Source organism: Chionomys nivalis, chromosome 17 (assembly GCF_950005125.1).
Source record: "Chionomys nivalis chromosome 17, mChiNiv1.1, whole genome shotgun sequence".
NCBI lineage: Eukaryota > Metazoa > Chordata > Mammalia > Rodentia > Cricetidae > Chionomys > Chionomys nivalis.
In genome coordinates, this window is record NC_080102.1 from 42,470,062 (window position 1) to 42,491,151 (window position 21,090).

The 21,090-nt window shown below is 54.1% G+C and overlaps 1 protein-coding gene across 2 annotated transcripts in view; it reads right to left on the reverse strand.

The window, feature by feature from the left end:
* Window positions 1-21,090, reverse strand: part of Wnt7b (Wnt family member 7B) — a 43,407-nt gene that overhangs the window by 10,807 nt on the left and 11,510 nt on the right. For both annotated transcript variants that reach the window (XM_057791937.1, XM_057791936.1), the window contains exon 2: window positions 11,918-12,144. In XM_057791937.1, coding sequence (XP_057647920.1) covers window positions 11,918-12,144 — 227 coding nt within the window. The remainder of the gene's footprint in view (window positions 1-11,917; window positions 12,145-21,090) is intronic.

Consider the following 21,090-nt stretch of genomic DNA (forward strand, 5'->3'; position numbering starts at 1 on the left):
AGCCTATCTTGAAGCCCCAGGCAAACAGGCAGGTGCCCTGGCTGGCAGGTGTGTTTCGGGGCGACCCAAGGCGTCCCGCATGGGTTCTGCTTCAGGCCTCGGCTCTCACCTGCTTATGCCCACACTTGCTCTGATTCAGTTACTCAGCAGTTACTCATCAGGCTGCCACTCCTGCTAGGGCCGTTTTTATTTGGTTTTAACGAGCCAAACCCTCCGTCTGTTGCCATGGAGACAGGGAGGGGGGGAACAAGAGGCCAGTGGTAGTTTGTAGGGAAGAACAACCCATGTGAGGTCAAGCAAGAGGGGCTGCCATGGGCTGAGGGTCCCCGCAACTATCATTCTGTAATGTGTTCACTTTCAAGGCTTGAACGAGCCTGGCTCAGCGGGCTTGGTAACTCGCCCCAGGCTGTGGCATACCCAAGTGTTGAGTAGGGAGGGAGGGACTCCAGGCTTCCCCATCCCTCCTGGGGCCTTGGCTGGGACTGCTCAGGGCTCTAGCCTGCTTCCTTCAGGAGAGAAGAACTGACTCAGAAGAACCTGACCTTTCCAGGCGTAGACAGCCTGGGCTCAAGGACCTAGTTTAACAGCCATCAATGGCTCCCACGATCTCTGAGATGAATTCCAGTGCCCTGTGCTTGTCCCCAAAGCATCCAAGGCCTGATAGCGTACCCTCTCCCACCATGAGCTGCAGCCCAACATGGCCAGGGTGAATGGTGGCCCATCTGGGGATAACTGTAGTCACCTCGGCGCAGAGAATCTATTTATTTGTGGAGAAAGGAACCCCCAGCTCCCTGCCTCTTGCCTGGCAGGCGCTGGCAACCCTGCTTTTAGTGACTCTCAGGGTCCCCATGTCACAGGCTCTGGATGCAGCCGGGACTCTCCCTGATCCAGAGTGTATCCTGGAGGCAGAGATAGCTTCCTCTGGGCAACAAGGAGGCCGTTTTCTCATGCATCTCCCAACCAAGACCCTTTCCCAAGTCCTTGGACATGGGTGAATCTGGGCATTTCATTTTATCTTATCTTTCCCACAACCCCAAAGAATGGTTCATTTTAATTGGGCACATTTCTCAGATAGGAAAACTGAGCCTCCTAGTAGTAAACTATTTGCTCTAGACAGTAGCTGCTGCCTGGGCTCAGGCTGTTTAGGGGGATTGTTATGGCAGGTAGAAGGATAAAGTGAATGGTGACAGCACTCACAATCTGTTGGGCCATCACCAGCTGTCCTGAGAGGACACTTGGCCCAGAGCCCTAGGAGTCCTTTAGGACCTGAAATAATTCCTACACGGGTCTGCACGCCTAAGCCCTGGAGCCCCCAGTATTCCTGGAAATCACCAGAGATGGATGTGTAGGGTTTATAGTGTCCAGCCCTTATTTCTGGTCCTCCAGGGTCCCTGGATGGATTCTGAGTCTTGATGGTCCTCTGGGGACCAGGGTGATACAGAGCCCCCTGTCCATGATGTTTGGCTATATCAAAGCAAGCACTATTAGCTAAGGGGCCCTGGCCAATAAAGGGAAAGCAGAGGGGAGCGTGGAGGGTGACTTGGAGCAGGGAAGGTAGAGGAGCCCTGAGGGAAAGCAAACCACAACTCCTCTAGAAGCCCGTGTCCTTACTACCCTTGCGGGACTAGAATGTGCTCCTCCGCCTAGAGCAGGCTGTGGGTGCAAACGAAGCCAGCAACAAACAAAACCATCACTACGAGGGAGAAGAGGGTTGAGGCCAGCAGAAGGAACCATAGAATGACCGGGTACTGCTCAGGGTTCCGTGAGGCTGGCTGGGAACTCCCTCCTGCAGGCTGGTCCTTCCAGCGCTGCCCAGCAGTGTCCACCATCTTCATCCTAAGTTAACCCGGCTTACCAAGGCAGCAGATTCTGAGCCCACTACCATGTGGGAGAACCACAGCTGCAGAGCAGAGGCTGGCCCAGCCACAGGGGGATTGCCCAGTACAGTGCTCTCCTTAGATTATTCAAACTCTAGCCCTCACTGGGCATGTGGGCTCTCCACCCAGCTGGCACAGGCTGGGCTCATAGGACAACAGATTCAGCCCCTGCCTGCCACCTACCTATAGTGTCGGACTAGAGCCGAGACTCACGCACCTGCTGGCCTATCACACTGACCCCCAGAGAACATCACTAGGCAGAGTAGGCAGAGACAATGGCCCTGATGCCCAGAGTAGAGGCAGGACAGGGCCTCCTGCCCCAGGGCAGAGTTGGGGCTAAGACTACCCCAGACCTATCAGTCAAGCTACCTGCCACTTCCTGGAATCTCCATGGGCCACACACTATTTTTAGAATGCTATAAAAGCCAGAATTGGGCTCACAATGACCCCATGTGCTACACTGGGGAGGTCGGGCTAGAAAAGCCCTTGGCTCCTTCTCAAAAGAGGAGTCAGGGATCAGGAAATCAGTTCTGGGAAGGGCCTTGAGGACTTTCCAGTAACACATCTTAAGCAATGAGACCAAGTGAGGTCCAGAGAAGGATAGAATACTGCCCAATATCATACTCAGGATATGGCAGACCCAGGGCTCACAGACCCGTCACTGAGGTCAGAGGTCAAAGGTGAGGAGTCATTCAGGTCGCAAAGTCCTCTAAAAGACCAGATCCTAAAATCGGCTCCTTGGGTGACTGGTCCTGGGGGTCATACATGCTCCCCCAGATAGGCTAGCCTTTGTACCCATATATGTTACACACACAGGTTCTTTATGGTATGCACATGCTTGAGCAACTGCATGTGGTGTGTGTGCATTACATGTCCATGTATTTGCACATGCGTGAGCTTTTGTTTGAACTCAGCGCCTGGGAATGCACACTAAGGGGCATGCCTGTGTGACCTGCACTCGGGACCAAGGGAGTCCCACTCGCCTTCACCTCCCAACTCTGCTCCATCCTCCTTAGAAAAGTTGTCTTCAAGTCACTAATAAAAAAGCAACCAACCAATTAAAAATGGGCAAAGGAGGGCAGATGGGCATGGCCCAGTGGAGAGTGCTTGCTTGCCTAGCATGCGGGAGGCCCCAGGTTTCATTCCCAGGACTGAAAGGAAAAAAAAAAGGCAGCAGAGAAGGGAATGTGTGTGCAAAGATTCTGAAGAGATATTTCTCAAGAGGATTATGAAAATGAGCAATAAACACGCGAAGAGATTCTTAGTGCCCAGTGTCCTTAGCAAATCTGAATCACAGTGAGATGCAGCCCATACCTACCAGGACGACTGAAACCAAAGACCGCTAATCTCACATGCTGGTGAGGGCCTGACACCTCACAGCCTTGGATGGAGGGATGGGAAAGAGAAAGCCACCATGGAAAAGCCTGGCGTGTCTTTGGAAATGTAACGGTTGAGTTACCTGATGCAGCAGCTGCACAGCTCGGGTATGTGCTAAGAAATGAAGTCACACACCACAGAACCCTCCACACAAATGTTCACAGCGGCTCTCAATGGAAAAAGCTCAAGTATGCATCAATGATGGGTGAAGAAAATGCAAGCTACTGGGGCTAGAGAGATGGCTCAGAGGTTGAGAGCCCTACTGCTCTTGCAGAGGATCCAAGTTCAGTTCCCAGCATCCATGTGGGGTGGGACAACTACCTGAAACTCCAGAGCCAGGGTATCTTACACTTCTGGCCTTCCTGGACACCAGTACACACACACACACACACACAAATTTGTTTTAAAAAAGAAGAAAATGCAGTCTATCCATATAACAGACTATTACTTAGTCTTCAAAGAGAAGTAACGCTAACACAAAATCTTGGGCCTTGAAAAGATGAAGTGAACGAAGCCAGACACACAGGCGTCACACTGCAGGAGCCCATTTCCAGGGATGTGCACAGCTGGCCACTCCACAGAGAGGAAGTGAACTGGGAAAAAGTTAACTCAAGGTGCACAGTTTCTTCTGGGGCTGAGAAAATGTCTCAGATCTATACTGGTGGCCTGCAGTACCACCCCCGGAGCCGTATGGCTGCAGCCCGTTACAGAAATGTAGCATTTGATGGTCTGAAGGACTCTATCAGCCTCAGTAGGTGCTCAGCTCTGCTAAGACATGGGGCAAAGAAGCATTGGTGACTAGCCTCAGGGCACACAGAGGATGAGCCACTGAGCTGGAGTCTGATCTGGGAACCCTGAGCTCTTGATGCCCTTGAGGCCTAAGTGCCGAACTGGAAAACCTGCCTCCTGCCTCAGACACCTGTGTCAACCCCACATCTCATCCCCTCAAATGTAGCTCTGTTCCTGGCCAGGGCGTCCAGAGCCTGGGGGAGACATCTACATGTCCACCCCATCTGGCAAAGCTTTTCAGAAGGCCAAGCATAGCACGTGATGGTGGCGGAATATGCTGACCCAGGGCAGACAGGTTAGACAAGGCTCCTAGCTGCTGAGGCAGAGGGCAGCCGTCAGACTGTGCAGGGGTCAGCTGCAGGGCAGTGGAGGGACTAGGAAAGCCAGGCGGGAAATGTACTGAAGGTGAGCCCTAAACTGTAGCCAAGACACAGGGACCAGTGCCTCGGGCAGGAGGACCGAAGTCTGGAGGAGGAAGATATTAACAATTCACTGTTTATCCCAAGAAATCAGGGATGGTCCTCAGGGGCCCCACATCATTGCTTCTGAGAGAGAACCAGGAAGGGTTAGTTAGGGCTTTCTTCTGAGAGACAGGACATCCTTTGGGGTGTGGCTCTGATCTGAGCTGAAGGAACCCTCTGGCCAACTGCTGAGGTTTGGGGACATCAAGGAGAGGCAGGTGCAAGGGTGCCTATGGGTGAGCCAATGGGATCAGAGGGAAGTGAGGGAGGGGACAGAAGATTCCTGAAGGCCTCATACGTAGTATTGGAGGGCACCATGAAGGGTGGGATAAAGTCTAGGGGAATCAAAGAAAGTTTTAGCTAGTTTAATGGGTCTAAGGACAGGAAGGGAGAAGGGACAACTGGCACACAGGCTTAGTCTCAAGAAGACAGCCCTACCATGCCCATCCCTCACCATCAAAGCCAGCCCCAAGAAGCACTGGGTCTGTGCTATGAGACCCTGGCTGGACCCCTCTCTCTAAGGCCTCAGTGTTCCTATGTGTAATGGGTCCCCTTTAAAATCTCCTTCAAAAGGTAGCCATACTCTCTGAACCTTCCGGAAGAATACCTAGGCTGCAATGGGCAGGGATGTAAGAGGGTGGGCCTGGGCAGTGAGACACGACTGGTGATCCTTTCCCTCACCCAGCCTACCAGGTCCCCAGTATCCTCCTAAGTGTTGAACTGATCAGGGAGTATCAGAATCCAACAGGATCCATCTACACATTGAAAAACTGAGACCCACAGAAATAAGGACGTACCTGGGACCTGTGGGTAGTGCCACTGGCCAATGGGTTTAGTGCCTACATTTAGGGGGACCTTTGTCTGAACAGGGCCCCGAGTGGCTACTGGGCACAGGAACTGGGAAGGGGGAAAGCTTGGAAGCCAGAGCAGTGCCCAGTATGTCCCTTATGACTGCCCACGCCCCAGCCTGGCCCCTTACTCCCAGCACGGACTCAGTCACCAGGTCTGAATGTAAACCCTGCCTACGTGGGTCTCAGGCGGGCACCCTAGTACTCAGTGTCTCAAGCTAGGGGCATCTGTGTGTAGCAGGGGACGGGGTGGAGACAGGGACGGTGAGGTGGGCCAACACACGATACCTCTGACCCCACGGGGATCTCCAGGCTCTGCCTGGTGCAGGTTAAGCCGGCTACCTCACACGCCTGCCTTCTTCTACCCTAGTAAAATGAGGTGGTAGCAAACATCCCTTGAAGAGGCCTCTGACAAAGATAGCTGGAGAGGTATTACATGTGCCAGGGCCTGAGTACCATGGAGGAAGCGGGTGACATACTCTATGTGCTACAGACACCACCCTCTCAGAGACAGTCTGACCCTGGGCCTGCATAGGTGCTGTATGATTAAGGAGTGTGCATATGTATATATGTGTGTGTGTGTGCACTCACACGCGTGCGCACGTGTGTGTATATATGCAGAGATGTATACTGTTTGTGTGCGTGCTTCCATGTGTATGTAGGTATATACCTGTGTGGAAGTCCGTGAATGTGTGTTTGTACAAGTATGCATCTATGAGCGTCTACAGATGCATTTGTCTAGACGCATATGGTGTGTGTGTGTGTGTGTGTGTGTGTGTGTGTGTGTTTTTCCATGTGCCTATCTGTCCTTCTCTATCTCTCTGTGTCCCTTGGTCCCTTCTGGCTCCCACCCCACCCGGCCCCACCCGGCTTGGCTGAGTCAGTGTCTCCACTCTACTCTAAGCTCCTCTCTGCCGTTGTCATAAACAGAGCACCAGGGGAAGGCCTGCCAGGTCCGAACATGCAGGCCTGCCTGCGCCCCAGGCTTTTGTTCCGACCCAGGGTGGCCCGCACATGCTGCTGTGCAGCCCTGTAGATAGTGCCCCATTTGGGGGCACTGGGCCCAGAAGAGAGGACCTGGCTATACGACTGGGGACATAAGGGGTCTGTGTCGAGGTTCTGAGGGAAGGAAGAAAGTCCCCGGACAGCCGTGGTCTCTCATCCATGTTGCCTTGGGACAGTGCTAGCCACCTCCACTTCTCCCTCCCTTAGGGTTACTGACAAAAGCCACCCAATGCTCTGGGGAGAAGTGGGGTCTTGACCTCAGTCCCTCCTGACACAGTAGGGGAAATGGAGGCCCCAAGGACATGAGGTGATCTTAAAGGTTACCTGGGTGAGTTAGGACACTGACCCAGGAAAGATCTCTCCTCCCAGCCCTGCCTGACTATGCTCCTGACAGGGCCTGACAATGAGGTAAAAATTCCAATCCTGGACAAGTCTCAGGGGGCCTCTGAGGGGCTGAGGGATGGCCCAGGCCACCACGCCCAGCTGCTTAAGGCTGCAGAGCTCAGTCAGTGACAATGGTCTTCTGGGAGCAGCCCTCCCATCTGTGAGTTACCTTCAAACGAGGGGTGGAGTCCAGGCACTAGTCTGGGACCCCATCACATCCCAGGCCAGCAACTGACTTTCAAGCTCCGGACTGTCCCCAGAGTCCCAGCAACCAGAATCCCATGCATAAGAAATGTCTGTTCCGCTGTTTTGGCTGGCCCTGGTATTGGTTCAATGGAACAGTAGTATGAGATTCTCAGACCAGGTATCTGAAGACCTCAAGGCTAGGGTCCCTCTAGCCCTGCGACTGTAGCACCAATAATAAAAACCCAGAGACAGATATTGGAGTTCAAGTTAAAAGATCAGAGAAGCAAAGCAGTCAACCACTAGAGAGCTCTTACCGCTACACAAATCTTCAAACTGAAAGAGATTGAGCTCCTGTCTCATCCCTAGGCAGGGCCCTGGCCTGGCATACTGCAGGTGTTCAATGCCAGCACACCGAACCACCACAGGGGCTGATAATGGCAACCACTGTCCCTCACATTGCCTTGACCCATATGCCCTGGGAAAAGACCATCAGATCTAAGTTTAAATGTTGCCTTTGCCCTGGCCAGGTGAGCCAAGTCACTTTCATCCCTTCTCAGAACAGGCAAGCCATGAATATCTTCTGAGGTTTCCCAATGTGGTCACATTAAGTAAAGCATAAATAACACGGGAGGCCAATATGGGTGATCTTTCACTTAGCCGGTATTTCCAGACAGTATCACTCTAATAGACCGCAGGGTAAAGGGACGCTTACTTCTGGGGTCTGAGCCCTGCTGTGTCTTACACTGCTCTGCACTCAGTGGAAGCACACCTGCCAGCAGAGGCCTACAGCCATCATCAGGCAGTCAGTGACCTTCTGGGGACAGTGTTCCCTGCCCCACAGAAGCCTATGTGCAATGCCCTGGAAGAGCAACCAGTACACGTGCTGAGGAGCCACCCTCCCTCCCCAAGGACCTTCCATTCTCAGGTGACCGAAAAGGGGTCAACCTACCTACCCCCTCCCCAAGGGCTTCAGCTGCTCTCCTGATGTAACATGGGGGACGGGAAGCAGGGGGAACCTTGCTATAGGGACGCTGTCCCCATAACAAAGCTCAGCAGGGGTCAGCCTTGGTCTGCTCACGTGAGCACAGATTAGGGGCGGCCCTTATGCCTGGTCATGTCTGAGACCAGCACATGAAGGGCGGAACGCTGCACGTTGGAGCTGGGGACTACAGAGCACAGTTGGGGCCAGGTTAGCGGGTCAGGGGCTTCAGGCTCAGGAGGAACTGGGGTTCAGGCATGCTCAGAATCTTCCTGATGCGCTGAGCTCTGTGGGGGGACTCATGGCATTCCATCTGTCTTTCTGCACCCTTCAGCCTCAGGTCCCCCACACTGCCATCCCAGCTTACCCCCACAAAGCACCTGTGCTTCAAAAACACACTTTCTGCTTCCTGGCCTCATGGCCTCGGCATATTCCGTCCTCCTGGTCTCCTTTCCTGGGCTCCTCTAGAGAAGACTTCGATGGAAGTCCTGGCTTGGTTACGGTGACTGTTAGCAGCTCCCACACTTGCAAGGGGACCCACATTTCTAGCAGGATTCCCTGGAATATACAGGTACCCTACACATACACTCTCACCCCTCACCTCTGTCCCCCCTCCAATCTCAGTGAAGAGCTGGGCCATACTTAAAAGACATCACCCTCAAGTTCATTCTCAGTCGATGGAAGAAAGGGCTCCATCCTCCCTGGAGCCCTTGGGAATAGTACTAGTCAGGCCAGAGAGCAGAGGGTACCAAACGTGGAACACCATGTCAGCAGCATGGAATCTAAAGACTGTCTTGACCTTCTCAAAAGAACAAAGCCACTAGCACTATCAGACAAGTGTGCCAGACAAGACTAGTGTCGTGGTCAGCATGGGAGCACTGAGCATCCTGTCCATGGAGGTATACAAGTCACTGCAAATGTGTTGGGGAAGGAGTGGGACTTTGCTGAGGGGCTTTGCTGTCTTCAGAGGGTTTCTCTTCCACATATAAGTTTTAGGGCTGGCCCAAGGTCACAGGCAAGGCCTAAAGGGGGTTGTCCTACCATCCAGACCATTGCCCCTCTTGGGGACAATCATTAATTAGCCCTGCTTGAGAGGTTGCTCCCAAGAGAGCGCCCCAGCTGCCTGCCAGGCACCCAGCAAGCCTCTCAAAGTGGCCTGTTCACAGTACAGTCTGCTTGTTGATCCTGACTTTTAGCCACTGAGATTATATAGGCAAAGCCCCTACGGTTCCGGCCCCTGCTCCATCAGCTCGGCCTGTGGCCAGAGCTGCCCTGCTTGAGTGCAGCAGGAAGCTACAGGAGGCTAAGGCAGGGCAGCAAGACCCAGGCTGGGCTCCAGGAAGCCTGCCCATCCCAGGGCAGGAAGGGCTAGGGACAGGCACAGGCTGACCCAGCTTGAGGGTGTGGAAAAGCCCCCCAGGAGGGAGAGAGACGAACTGAAAGAGGTAAAGTACGGGGAGAGGCCTGGCCTTTCGGGCTGAAAAATGAGACAGAAAGGGATCTGGCCTACTTGGGCAGACAGAAAAGTCAAATGGGGCTGGGGGCTCTGGTGGGAGAAAATCAAGATGAGGAGCTCTGGAATAGGAAGGTAACCTTACCTTAGGGCAGCAGACAGCTACAGCAAAGAGTAAACATTGTTCTTTTTTTTTTTTTTATTGGCAATGGATTTGAAACCATCTCATACAGACTAGGTGGGTTAGTAGCTAGCAAATATGGGGGTGACAGGACCCTAATGCAGCACCTTGGTTTAGGAGGTGCTGGGGAATCAAACCCAGATCCTTTGGTGTACTAGGCTAGACATCTACCCACAGAGCAGAAAGAAAAGGACACAGGGTGGCCTGTCTGACCCAGTAACTGGGGCTGTGGAAGCCAGAGGCCATTCAGAACTTCCAGGGAAGGGTTGGAGAAGAGATCCCGGCAGGAACGAAGGGGTAGAGGGCTAGAGAGTAGAAATGACACCAGACAATCAGGTGGGATGCCATGCAGGAGAGCCAAAGTGTCCGTGGACCAGTGAGACTCAGAGCATCAGGTGACAATGAGCTGTCGGGGTAACTGTGAAGACAGTCATCCATGTGTGCCTGGGGACAGGACCTTACCTGGGGCAGGGCAAGGAACAGCTAGAGGCAGGAGAGAACCCAAGTTGATGAGTCCAGATGCAAGTCAACGAAAGGGAACAGTCAGCAACACAGGTCACTAATGACCTGGACAAGGAGCTGTGTGGACACAGACAGCCATGGGCTGGGCGTGAAAGAGTCTGCTGAGGACTCTGAAGTCTTCCTGAAATTCTTGATGCTCGGGCTCTCCCTAGGAGAAGCACCCGCGGCAGGAATAGTCCTCTCAAGAGCAGGGGGCATAAATAGGGGGAAATACAAACTCTTGAACAACAGTGACATTAGCAGCCTGGGTCCCACGGGAGCAAGGAGCAGGAGGGACACACGGGGCAGCACTCCCTCGGTGGCCTCCTTCCATGGACAGAGCTATGCCCTTCCTGGCTGCTGGTGGGCCCACTTCTTGAGGACAAGCTATGAAGTTCTTTGAAAGGTGACACTGAGGTAAGGGGACCACTGGGGGCAGGGGGATAGCATTGCTCCTGGGAGGACAGTGTGCAGAGTCACTGGCATACTGGGCAAGGCTCAGGGCTGTTACGTGTCTCTCTCCGTGTCTTGTGTTCCCAAAGTTCAAGCCCCCACTTCTCTGCTGCTTGCCCTGATTGCCAGATGAGGTGACACAAGACTCTGGGTCTACGCCCTGGGCAGGCTGAGTGACAGCAGATGACCTTACAACGTCAATTTCTTCCCTGTGCTCACAGATGCCTCCAAACATGGCACCTGGGGAAGTGGGTGGGAAGCCACACAAGACGGGTACCTCTGCCCACTATTGCCCTCCCCACCATCCCCCCCAGCTGGCACCTGGAAGGAGTGATCTGCACTTGGGTGGCAGAGCCCCAGGGAGGGGGCGGCGCCACGCTCCTGGCTGCACTAGGTGCCACCCACAGGCTGCTCACCACAAAGGGGCCCGGGGGGGTTTTCCCCTACACCACCCCAGCCCCACGCTGGCATTTGCAGCCCTGTAGAGCCGGCTCCTGCCTGGGCCCTGTGGCAGCTGCAGTCCTCTGGGGTATAGGGGACACTGTGGGCCTGAAGGCTAGGCAGCCAGCAAGTCTTGGACTGTTCTCCCATCTGACCTAGAGATGGTCTACAGGGAAGCCAGAGTCACTCACTGTCCCTGCCCACATGCTGTCCACAGCATTTATAGAACACCTACTGACTTTGAAACCCAGACAAGAGCCTACGGGCTTAGAGTTCACACTACAAATAAGAAAACCAAAGCTCAGAGTAGCCCCGAGAGACACAGCCAAGATCACATAGCTGGATAAAGATCTATATACTTTCTGGAAACTTCTTTTAAACCTCTTTCTAACCCTGAATGGGGTCCTTCCTGGGCTTCATTCTCCCTATCTGTGAAATGGGTACCATATTGCTCACGCAGTGCTTCAAGGGCAGGCACCACCATGCACCCCCAAGGGCTGCATCAGCAGCCACCCCACCTGACATGATCCCTGTCTTCAAATAGAAGACCACCCGTTTCGCCCAGATCCACCCCAGCATGCGGCATCCTTCCTGCAGGGTCGTAGGGATCACACCTGAGCATCCTGTAGGCTCTGCTGCTGGAATCCCTCAGCAAGGAGCAGGAGGCATCTCGTGGTCCTCCCTGGGGGGAGCTGCAGTGCTCAGCTCCTGTCCAAAGCCTCACACAGTCTCCCTGCTTTCCACAAGGCAGCCACAGAAAGCAGAGGAGGGGCCTGGGTACTTGAAGATACAGAACAGCCCCACCCACTGTATTAACTCCCCAGCCTCTGCTCCTGTCTACAGGAGTCACTGTGTCCCCACCCCACAGCCCAGAGCTAGGATGCTCATCCATACACACAGGCTGTGTGGGCTGTCTGGCCTGAACTTGGGTTGGCTGGTGGGTGACCTGGCCCCCAGCCCATAGGCCCAGAGACACCCTTACCTACTCGGAGCTCTTGCCCGAAGACGGTCTTCTCGCCCAGGGCGGAGCAGTTCCAGCGGCCAAATCGGAACTGGTGCTGGCATTCATTGATGCCCATCTGCGCCCCCTCCCCGATCACAATGATGGCATCGGGTCGGCTCTGGCAGATGGCACGCTGCCGTGGGGCCAGGCCAGGAATCTTGTTGCAGATGATGTTGGCTCCCAGGGCCACCACGGACGACAGTGCTCTGTGGAGGCAGAGAGAAGATGGGGGTTGAGAACCCCTCAGGTAGTCTGCTGTCCCCCAGTGGCACTCAACACTCCCTCCACTGAATCTCACCGGCCCTGGAAGTGTTAGAACCACAGTCCAGTTCCTACCTGCAGAAGCCATGGTCCCCAAATCTGAGTCAGGCACACATCCCCCCGAGCAGACCCACCTGGGATCTGACAGCCTTGGCACAGTCCCCGGTGGTTTTGGAGTGGCACGCCCAACTCCCAGACCACTGGGCTTTCCTATCTCCTCCTTCTGAGCCCGAAGAACAACCTCCAGCTCCTACCTGTGTGTGACCTTGAGGAGACACTCTGAGCCTAAGCTTCACAGTCAGAGAATGGATGTAAACACCTGCTGATCCCAGCATGCAAACAGACACACCTGAAATAGTGGCCCCAACTTCCACATGAGTGGGGTGCGCTGGGAACAGACAGGATCCAACATGAGGTAAGCACCTACTGTGTGCTGGGCTGGGCTCAGAGCCTATGGCTGCCTTTGTAATGACTCCTGGCAACTCCCAAGGAGGAAGCCTCTTGCCAAGTTCACTCTGAGCTTGGAGTATTATCAACACAGTTGTTTGTTTTTGTAATGAGGGGAAATTCACATAACATAACATTAACCATTTAAAAATGTACAGCCCCGTGGCCTTTAGCACACACGTGGTATTGTACAACCTCCGCCTCTATCAAGTTCCAAGCTTTTCTCAACATCCCAAAAGGAAACTCTGTACCCATGAGCAGACACTCCCAGCCCCTCCTCCCCCAGCCCCCGGCAGCCACTAATCTGTCTCTGTTCCCACGGGGCTGCCGCTCGCTCGGACAGTCTGTGGAATCTTACAATCCATGCTGTCTTTGGGGCTGGATTTCTTCCACTCAGTGAAATAAATGCTTTCAAAGTTTATCCGAGCTGCAGCACACATTAGTGCCTTGTTCCTTTTAAAGGCTGAATAATATTCCATCTGCACAATGGGCCCTCACTGGCTGATCCACTCCCCACGGACAGACACCCAGCCCCACCTCTCAGCTGCAGCCATGAAGGTGCATGCATCTGCCGCTGTCTGTCTGAGTTTTCAGACAGGGGATGGACTTCCTGGATCATCTGGCGATCCTCTGACCTCCTGAAGAATTGCTAAAAGTTTGCCACAGTCATTTTACTGATCTTTTTGGTTCTAGGTACTCAGAGAAGAAGCATCAAGAGGAAGCAGAGAGCTAGTCTTCGGGTTAATGGCCAGGGCTCAGACTCAGTTAGTTAGTGGTGATCTGGCCTTCCATGCTCAAAGCCCAAGGCTAAAACAGTAACACATGAACTACATGTGGCGGCTCATGCCTGTAATCTCAGCACACTGCAAGTGGAGGCAGGAGAATCACGAGTTCAAGATTATTATCAACTACTTAAAGTTTGAAGTCAGCCTGGGCGACAGGTGATCCTGTCTCAAAAATGATAGAAAAAAGTCTCCAGCTTTAAAACAACAGTCTGAGCCGGGCAGTGGTGGCGCATGCCTTTAATCCCAGCACTCAGGAGGCAGAGGCAGGTGGATCTCTGTTGAGTTCCAGGCCAGCCTGATCTACAGAGCAAGTTCCGGGATATCCCAGGCTACTCACAGAAATGCTTTCTTGAAAAACCAAATGATGATGATGATGATGATGATGATGATGATGATGATAAAACAGAGTGGGAGCAATGGTGAAGAGGAACACCCAGGGGTCCCCAAAGTTGACAACTATGCCCTGGGCCCCTGGAAAGATGGGGGCCCTTCTCTGCCCACTGCCTGTTCTTTGAGAACTCTGTGTTTTTCCAGGCCACCATACTCCCCAGGCAGCTGGGCAGTCCCCGTGTGGCCTGAGCCCCCAGCATGTGCCGCAACCTCGGTGACACTCAATCTCTGTGACCCGCCCACCTGCTCTACCTGTTAATCTGGCCAAGAGCCCCCCTGGGTCTCCTGTGACACAATGGGGTGAACACGCCCCAGGCTGGCGTTGAGGAAGGGCATCTGGGTGGGTGGAGCTGGGAGCGGGCTGGAATCTGGGGAATCTAGCCCAAAGTAACTGTAGAATCCTCGGAAACCGAGCTGGGGAAACGAGATGGATGAGAACTCCACCAGGCACCGCCACGGCAAAGCAGTCACTCTGGGACCAGACCTCAAGGGCGCTCCTCGATCCCAAATTCCTGCAATAGGCTTGGACCTCAAAGCCTCAACTGCCTACCCAGGTCAACAGGCTAAGCCGTGGGAACCTTAAGGGGACACAGGATGAACTGCCGGCAGCAAGAAACCATTGCAGTGGCCCCGGCCTACTTCCCACCTACAGGCAGCTCCCTCTACCACCCAGATCTGACCACATCACTCCCCCTGCTCAATATTCATCCATAGCTCCCCACTGCCTCTGCCTAAAAATATAAGCCTAGGGGCTGGCTCTGATGATCGCTCCCTTCTGCCTCCGCTGTCCACCTTGACTGTGTCCACATATCCCTCTGTTTGCATGCTGTCTCTCCTCTCTGGCTCCACCTGGAAAGCTACTTCTACCTTCCACAAGCCCTGGCATCGAAGAGGGGAACAGTGGGCACGTGTTCTGAGAGTCTAAACGCCAGTCCCGCTTGCCCCGATGTTACTGTATGCCTCAAGAACAATGCTAAATCCTAGTTGAATTTGGGGCCCAAGAGTGACCTACAGAGAAACGGCCCTCTTCAGCTCCCATAGGATGCCTGAGTAAATTAATAAGTAGACTAGACGCCCGAGAAGCACACAGGAAACCACGGTTGGAATTCAGCAGCCAGACAACAACCCCGTTTTGCAAAGGATTTGACATGTTCCCGCAGAGACATGGGAGAAGCAAGCAGCACATACAGTGAGATGTGACCTCGCCCATCCTTCCAGGAATGCGAAACACTGCACACCCACCAGGATCCCTGTGAGCAAAACTGAGAAGCTGCGAAGCACCAGTTGCGGGTGAGGAGGTAGAGGAGCAGGGTCCTCCCGCCACACTACAGTCGCTGTGGGCAGCAGTCTGGCAGAGAGTTAAAAGTCACACACAAAGCTGCCCGGAAATTCCATTTCTTGGCATAGATCCAAAAGAATTGGAGACAGGTGTTGAAACAAAACCTTCTGTATACATGCTCCCAGCAACACTATTCACAATAGCCAAAGGATGGAAATAACTCAATTCCCCATCGACGGCTGAGTGGCTGAAAACAAAATGTGGTATGCCCATACCATGGAATATTATTCGGCCATAAAAAGGAATGAAGCATGCATTCATGCCCCAATATGGGAAAAGTTCAGAAAACATTATGCCATGAGAAAGAAGGCAGACACGGAGTCCCAGATGTCACCTGAGTCCATTTAAAGGTAATATCTAGAACGGGCAAACCCACAGAGACAGAAAACAGGGGAGAGGGAGGAGACAGAGTCTGACTGCTGAGTAACTGTGGAATTCCCATCTGGGTGATTGGAGCTATGTAGGTTGGTGGTCGTGGGGTGCTATGAAAACGCGAACTGTCGCCATTCTGTGCTTTAAGATGGACAGAGCAGTAAATTTCATTTGATGTGTCTCTCAATGTTTTCATGTCATGTTTGGTGAAGCACCTCTTCCATCTTTATACGTGTGTGGGGGGGTCTCACCCTGTAACCCATGCCGACCTGGACTTCACTCTATAATCCCACCTTGGCCCCTTTACTTGGGGTCCTAAGAGAGTACCACCCTATTGGGCTATGCCTGTTTGGGGTTTATTCTCAAAACCCAATCTGAGCTGCCTCCTTGCTGAAAAAGCCTTCATTCATTCATTCATTCATTCATTCATTCATTTGTGCTTATGGTGTAGATATCCGCTTGCAATTTTCCATACCCTAGCCCCTGGCACTGACTGATCAGATCCCAGGCTCCTAGTGCAGGTTAGACCCTGGCAGACCCAAGTCTTTGGGACAGGGTAGGGGGCTGCAGGCAGAGCCCACGAGTAAGAAACATGGCTAAAATTCTAAAAACGAAGCAACCTGTGCCAGAGGCTAGTGGCATGTGGGGCCTTGCCGAGGTTATTGGCAGTGGGATGAGAGCTTTCCTGGCATCCTCAGCAGGCCACCATGCAGGTGAACCCCGGCTCTCATCCCACATTGGGAAAACCCTCTTCTCAGCCAGCAGCTGCCTGCTCAGGTGTCCAAGTGACCAGATCAGGGTGGCCTGTGAGCAGAGAAGCCTGGCTGGCAGGTGTCCAAGTGACCAGATCAGGGTGGCCTGTGAGCAGAGAAGCCTGGCTGGCAGGGGTCATGTGCCGCTGTGGTTGACTTTTTCCGTGGAACTCTTCTGTTCTGGGCTTGTCCCTCAAACTGCTCCTGGGCCTTAGGACATGGGCAAAGTGCCAGGAACAGTGGGGCCACACTGTGAGCCTACAAACCTTCCTCACCTCTGGCCTGGATCAGGCTCCTAGCAACAGCTCAGAGGAGCTGTCGACGAGACCTCCAGGCTCACAGGAGAGGTCACCAGGGGGACCCGAGTCTTGAGTTGCCCACCTTTGACAATCTGGCACTGTGACAAGGGGCACTGCCCTGGACAACAAGATGACCCTTCTACCTTCCAGAAGCTTACGGGGATGGGACTGTTCATGACGAGGGGCTGGAGGAAGGAGTGAAGGGCAGAGAAGAGCTCAACCTTGTTAGTACTACCCAGTGGTAGATATGGTAGATACAGGCTACCTACGCCCAGTCCTCTGATACAGTGGCTAGGGCCACAAATTAGGGTGCCGACAAGCTCTGTGGGAACCCTGACAATGCCTCTTCACGGCTGAACGGGAAGGCTCCAGCACACTCCCTAACCTCCCCGTGCTCCAGTTTCCTCCTCAGTAAAGGGATGTGAGAACATCCTGGACACATGTCAGAAGCCTCACGCTGGCACATACGCGCGCACCACACCACAGCTAGCGTGTGCTGACATTCCGTGTGTGGGATCATTTGTATCCTGCATGCCTGAGACTGCGGCCACTAGGTCCTTCACTGGACACACATGGCTGATGCATTCCTGGCTCCACCAGTCCCTCTGGGATAAGCAGTGCCCCACACCTACAGTGGGAACCGGAAGCAATGAGTGCCCACTGCGGGCTCCATGCCCACTCAAAGGGCCACCCTCGGGCTTTTCCTCCCTCCCATCTAGTCAGCTCACTCACGGTCTGAGAACCAAGGGAAAACAGTATCAGGGACCCCAGACACTACGGAGACCAACCAACCACCAGATGAGCTGTGGCTGTGTGTGGGGGAGGGTCAGATCCCTTCTTCAGGCCAGGCTTCACCCTGGGGTCTCCTCCAAGTACCCTCTTTCCAGCACTAGCTCACATTAAAGGCTGGGGAAAGAGTGCTCCCTAGGCCCAGGACTGAGGTGGTGTTTTCCTTACTTGGAGTGGAGAACACTCCTGTTTCCTTCAGGAAAGAGGCCCTCCAAAGACTGCTGTGTGTGTGTGGTGGTGGGGGGGGAATCAAACCTATTCTTCATACTGGCCAAGTTTTAAAATGCTTGAGTGAGAAAAGACCTACTGTGTGCTAGACTGAACTCAAGGTCCACTTAATGTCCCTATATGAAAACATCGGGGGCCAAACATGATACCAATTGTTACTGCTTTCCCCCAGAGACTCAGAGGGCTCGGCTTCCTAGGCAGGCAGGCAGGCAAGGAGCAGGGAATGCAGCCCAGCCCTCTGTTCCACACCTCAGCGGGTGAACGAATGAAGGTCTGTGAGTGGATGAAGGCCTTCAATCAGGCATCTCAGATGCACTGGCACACACCAGGAGCCCCTCACAAGACAGCGACCTGACTCACGGCTCACACGCCCAGCTGAGTGAAACATGGGACACCTTCAGTGTAGCGGGGCAAGCAATAGCTGTAGGGAAGTCATGGGGCTCCCTCTCTTCATCCTGGGTGACGGATCCGTGAAAACCACGCCATTTCCATGGAAATGGCCAGAGAGGAATGGTGTCATTGCTAGCCGCAGAGGTGACCGTGATGAAGCAGTCTCTCCAACCCAGAGGAAGCCTCCAGTCACCTCCAAAATCCCCGGATGGGTCCTAAGGTGGCCCTGGAGCCAGGCCTCTTCACCCCAGAATCCCCTTTAAATCTGTACGCACAAGAGCAAATGGTTCCATAATAGCAGTGACCTCTGCAGGGCTTCTCTCTGGCCTGAGCACTTTCCACGTGGGAGCAGGCTGCCCCCAGGCTGCTGGGCTGGGACAAACACACAGGATGGAAGTCATGGGATGGAAAGGCTGCCACAGGATCCAGTTTAGAACTGGAACTGAATGCACCCTGGCCCGGACACTCACAGGGACCTGGGCACTCCTCTCTCAGAAGCGGGTGCCTGTTAAGAAACTCCCCCAGGACAGGCCCCTTAACCCTCCTGTCCCACCACCCCTACATGCTCCAGCTCCTGGCTTAGCCCAGGGCCCTGTCTGCACGACACTCAACCTGCCCCATCTCAGGACCTGGCCCGGCCCTCCCAGCCTCAGATGCAGCCTCTTGAGCAACCTTCTCTGCTCTATTCCACCTACCCTGTGGCACCAGCACTGGGCCTCTCTCTTCTCCCTCCTGCTGTACCCCACTTTCTCATCTACTCTCCCACTGTGGATACACCTCCTCATAGGCATCGCATCTTCCGGCCCCCGTGGGGTCCCTGGACTCAGTATGTGACCCTAAGTCCTTTCCAAAGGTCATTTTCAGCAGGCTCTGCCTCTTGCCTACTGCTGACTGCTCAGAGCACGTATTCCCCATCCCTGCCAGGGATCAGTCCGAAAATGGCCCTGGCTTTGAAACGCCCATTCCTCATGTCTTCCTGCCTTGGTCCCAACTTTGGAAGGTAGGGAAAGGTTGGTCTAGCTCCCCTCTGGGCCCCCAAGACTTGGCCCGGTCAGCTGCCCAGCTGCCCAGCTGCTCAGTAACTCCAGCCCACGCTCCTGGCCCAGGGCGCTTTGTAATTCTTCCTTCTTGGGCATCCTCCGGCAAAATATTTGAGGAATGTTCTAATTATCTATGATCGGCCAGGAAGGCGGGCCTGGGTCCACTCATCCAGGAAGTAACTGAGCAAATACCCTGGAGGGTGGCGCTGAGCTCTCCCTCGGGTGGGCAGGTGTGTCCTGGGCTTTTCCAGCCACTGAGGGGCCCAAGGGCTCTTCCCAGGCTCTGGAGCACAGAGGGGTACTGGGTGGGGGGTTGGGAGAAAGGGCTAGAGGAACCTCAATGGTCTTGCTGCCAGGTAAGTGGGGATAGGAATGTCTCCCCAGAGTAGACTGGTCCCTAAATCAGAGTCCCCCGACACACAGCATTAGCTACGCTCTGAATTAGGTAAGACTGACCACAGAGAGGCCACCCATGCCATTAGGCAAGTCTTTAGGACAGAGGTGGTCAGATGGTCAGAGTAGAACACTGCCTTCAGGCCACCTGTCCCTCCCTTTGGTCCTCCTTCAGCCTCTTTTCCTCTGCTGGTAACCCCAGCTTGGAAACGTGGGCAGAGCACGCCGCTCCAGAGCTATGCTCTGTTTCTCTTCCTCCCTCCCTCCCCATCTCTCTCTTTCAGGGTCTCATGCAGCCCAGGCTAATCTCAAAACCACTAAGTAGACAAGGGCAACAATGAACTTCTGATCCTCCGCTTAGACCTCAAAGTTCTGGGGCTGCAGGTGTGCATCGTCTCAGAAGGAAGTACCTGGACCCAGGTGAGGCCGTAGAGGGAGTGCCAGAGGGTAGGTCCAGCCTGCCCATCCAACTGGCCCTTTAGCATGCCCTGACCCAGAGCCACGAGTCACCCACCCACAGTGATGCCTACTGTTCTACCCATCCCCACAGTGGCTCCTCACAGTGGACCTTAAAGCCTAAACTTTCAGAAGGAAAAAACAGACTGAAAGAAACCTAGAAGGGCCTGGAGGTACCCAAGGACTGGAAAGGGCTGAGGATAGGTACTTCTAGGGCTCTGCTTGGGAATTCAGCCATCCCAAAGCCCCTTCCTGACCTGCCTGGGTCTGTTTCCCATTTGAATATCAAGGGGCTGAGGTGAAAACCAGGGTACCTGAGGCTAGATCCTAAAGAGGGCCTCTGTGGCTATGGGGTCTAGGGTCCAGTTCTGCTCAGTCTCTGACCCTTTCTGACCAACCTGGGCCTCAGTCTACCTATCTGTCAGGAGAGAGAACAGGCTGTTCATGGTTGGGTCCCCTGGAGGCAGCCCCTCCCACTGGCTCCCATCTTTCCAGGCCACTGATCCACTCAGCTGCTCCTGGTGTTCCCAGGCAAGAGAGTAGAGACTCTGCTAAAGGCTTTCCCACCCTTCCACATAGCTGGCATTCCATCCAGGCATCCCGGGACCCCACCCTGGAGAGAAAGAAAGTAGTCTGGGAGAAAGCGGACGGTGAGCAGGAGGCCTGCTGGAGATGGGAAAGCCACAGCCATAGAGTGGTGCACAGAGCAATGGGCAGAGGGGCCAAGGGGGCTGATGGATTCACGGAGCTCTTATAGGGGTCACTGTAATGCCACTGGCCTCCAACTTCAGAAGTCTTAGGACCTCTCCTAGCACACAAGGCCCCCCATAACATGCCAGGTCCTGGCCCTAATGGACCAAGTCTTTACCCAGCTCACTGCCACCACCTCCAGGAAGCCCTGCTTCATTCTTGCTCCTAGCATGGCCATGTGTGCCCAGTCCGGCACAGGGGGTGAGGTGGCATCTCTCTGGCCTGAGCCCTAGCTTTTCTCCTTGCTTCCCACAGTACAGATGTAAATCACCACATCCAGAGATGCCAGGGCCCCTGAGGTGGCTGAAGTCCACCTGGAGCTGAGAGCCCCCCAACAGTCCAGCATGGCACTGACTATACAGCCTATGTGATATGGGGTGCCCTGAGGCATGGCTGGCCAAGACACCAACCTGAGACCTAGCGACAGATGGACAGGTGGGTGTAAAAGGTGGGAGGGAGCT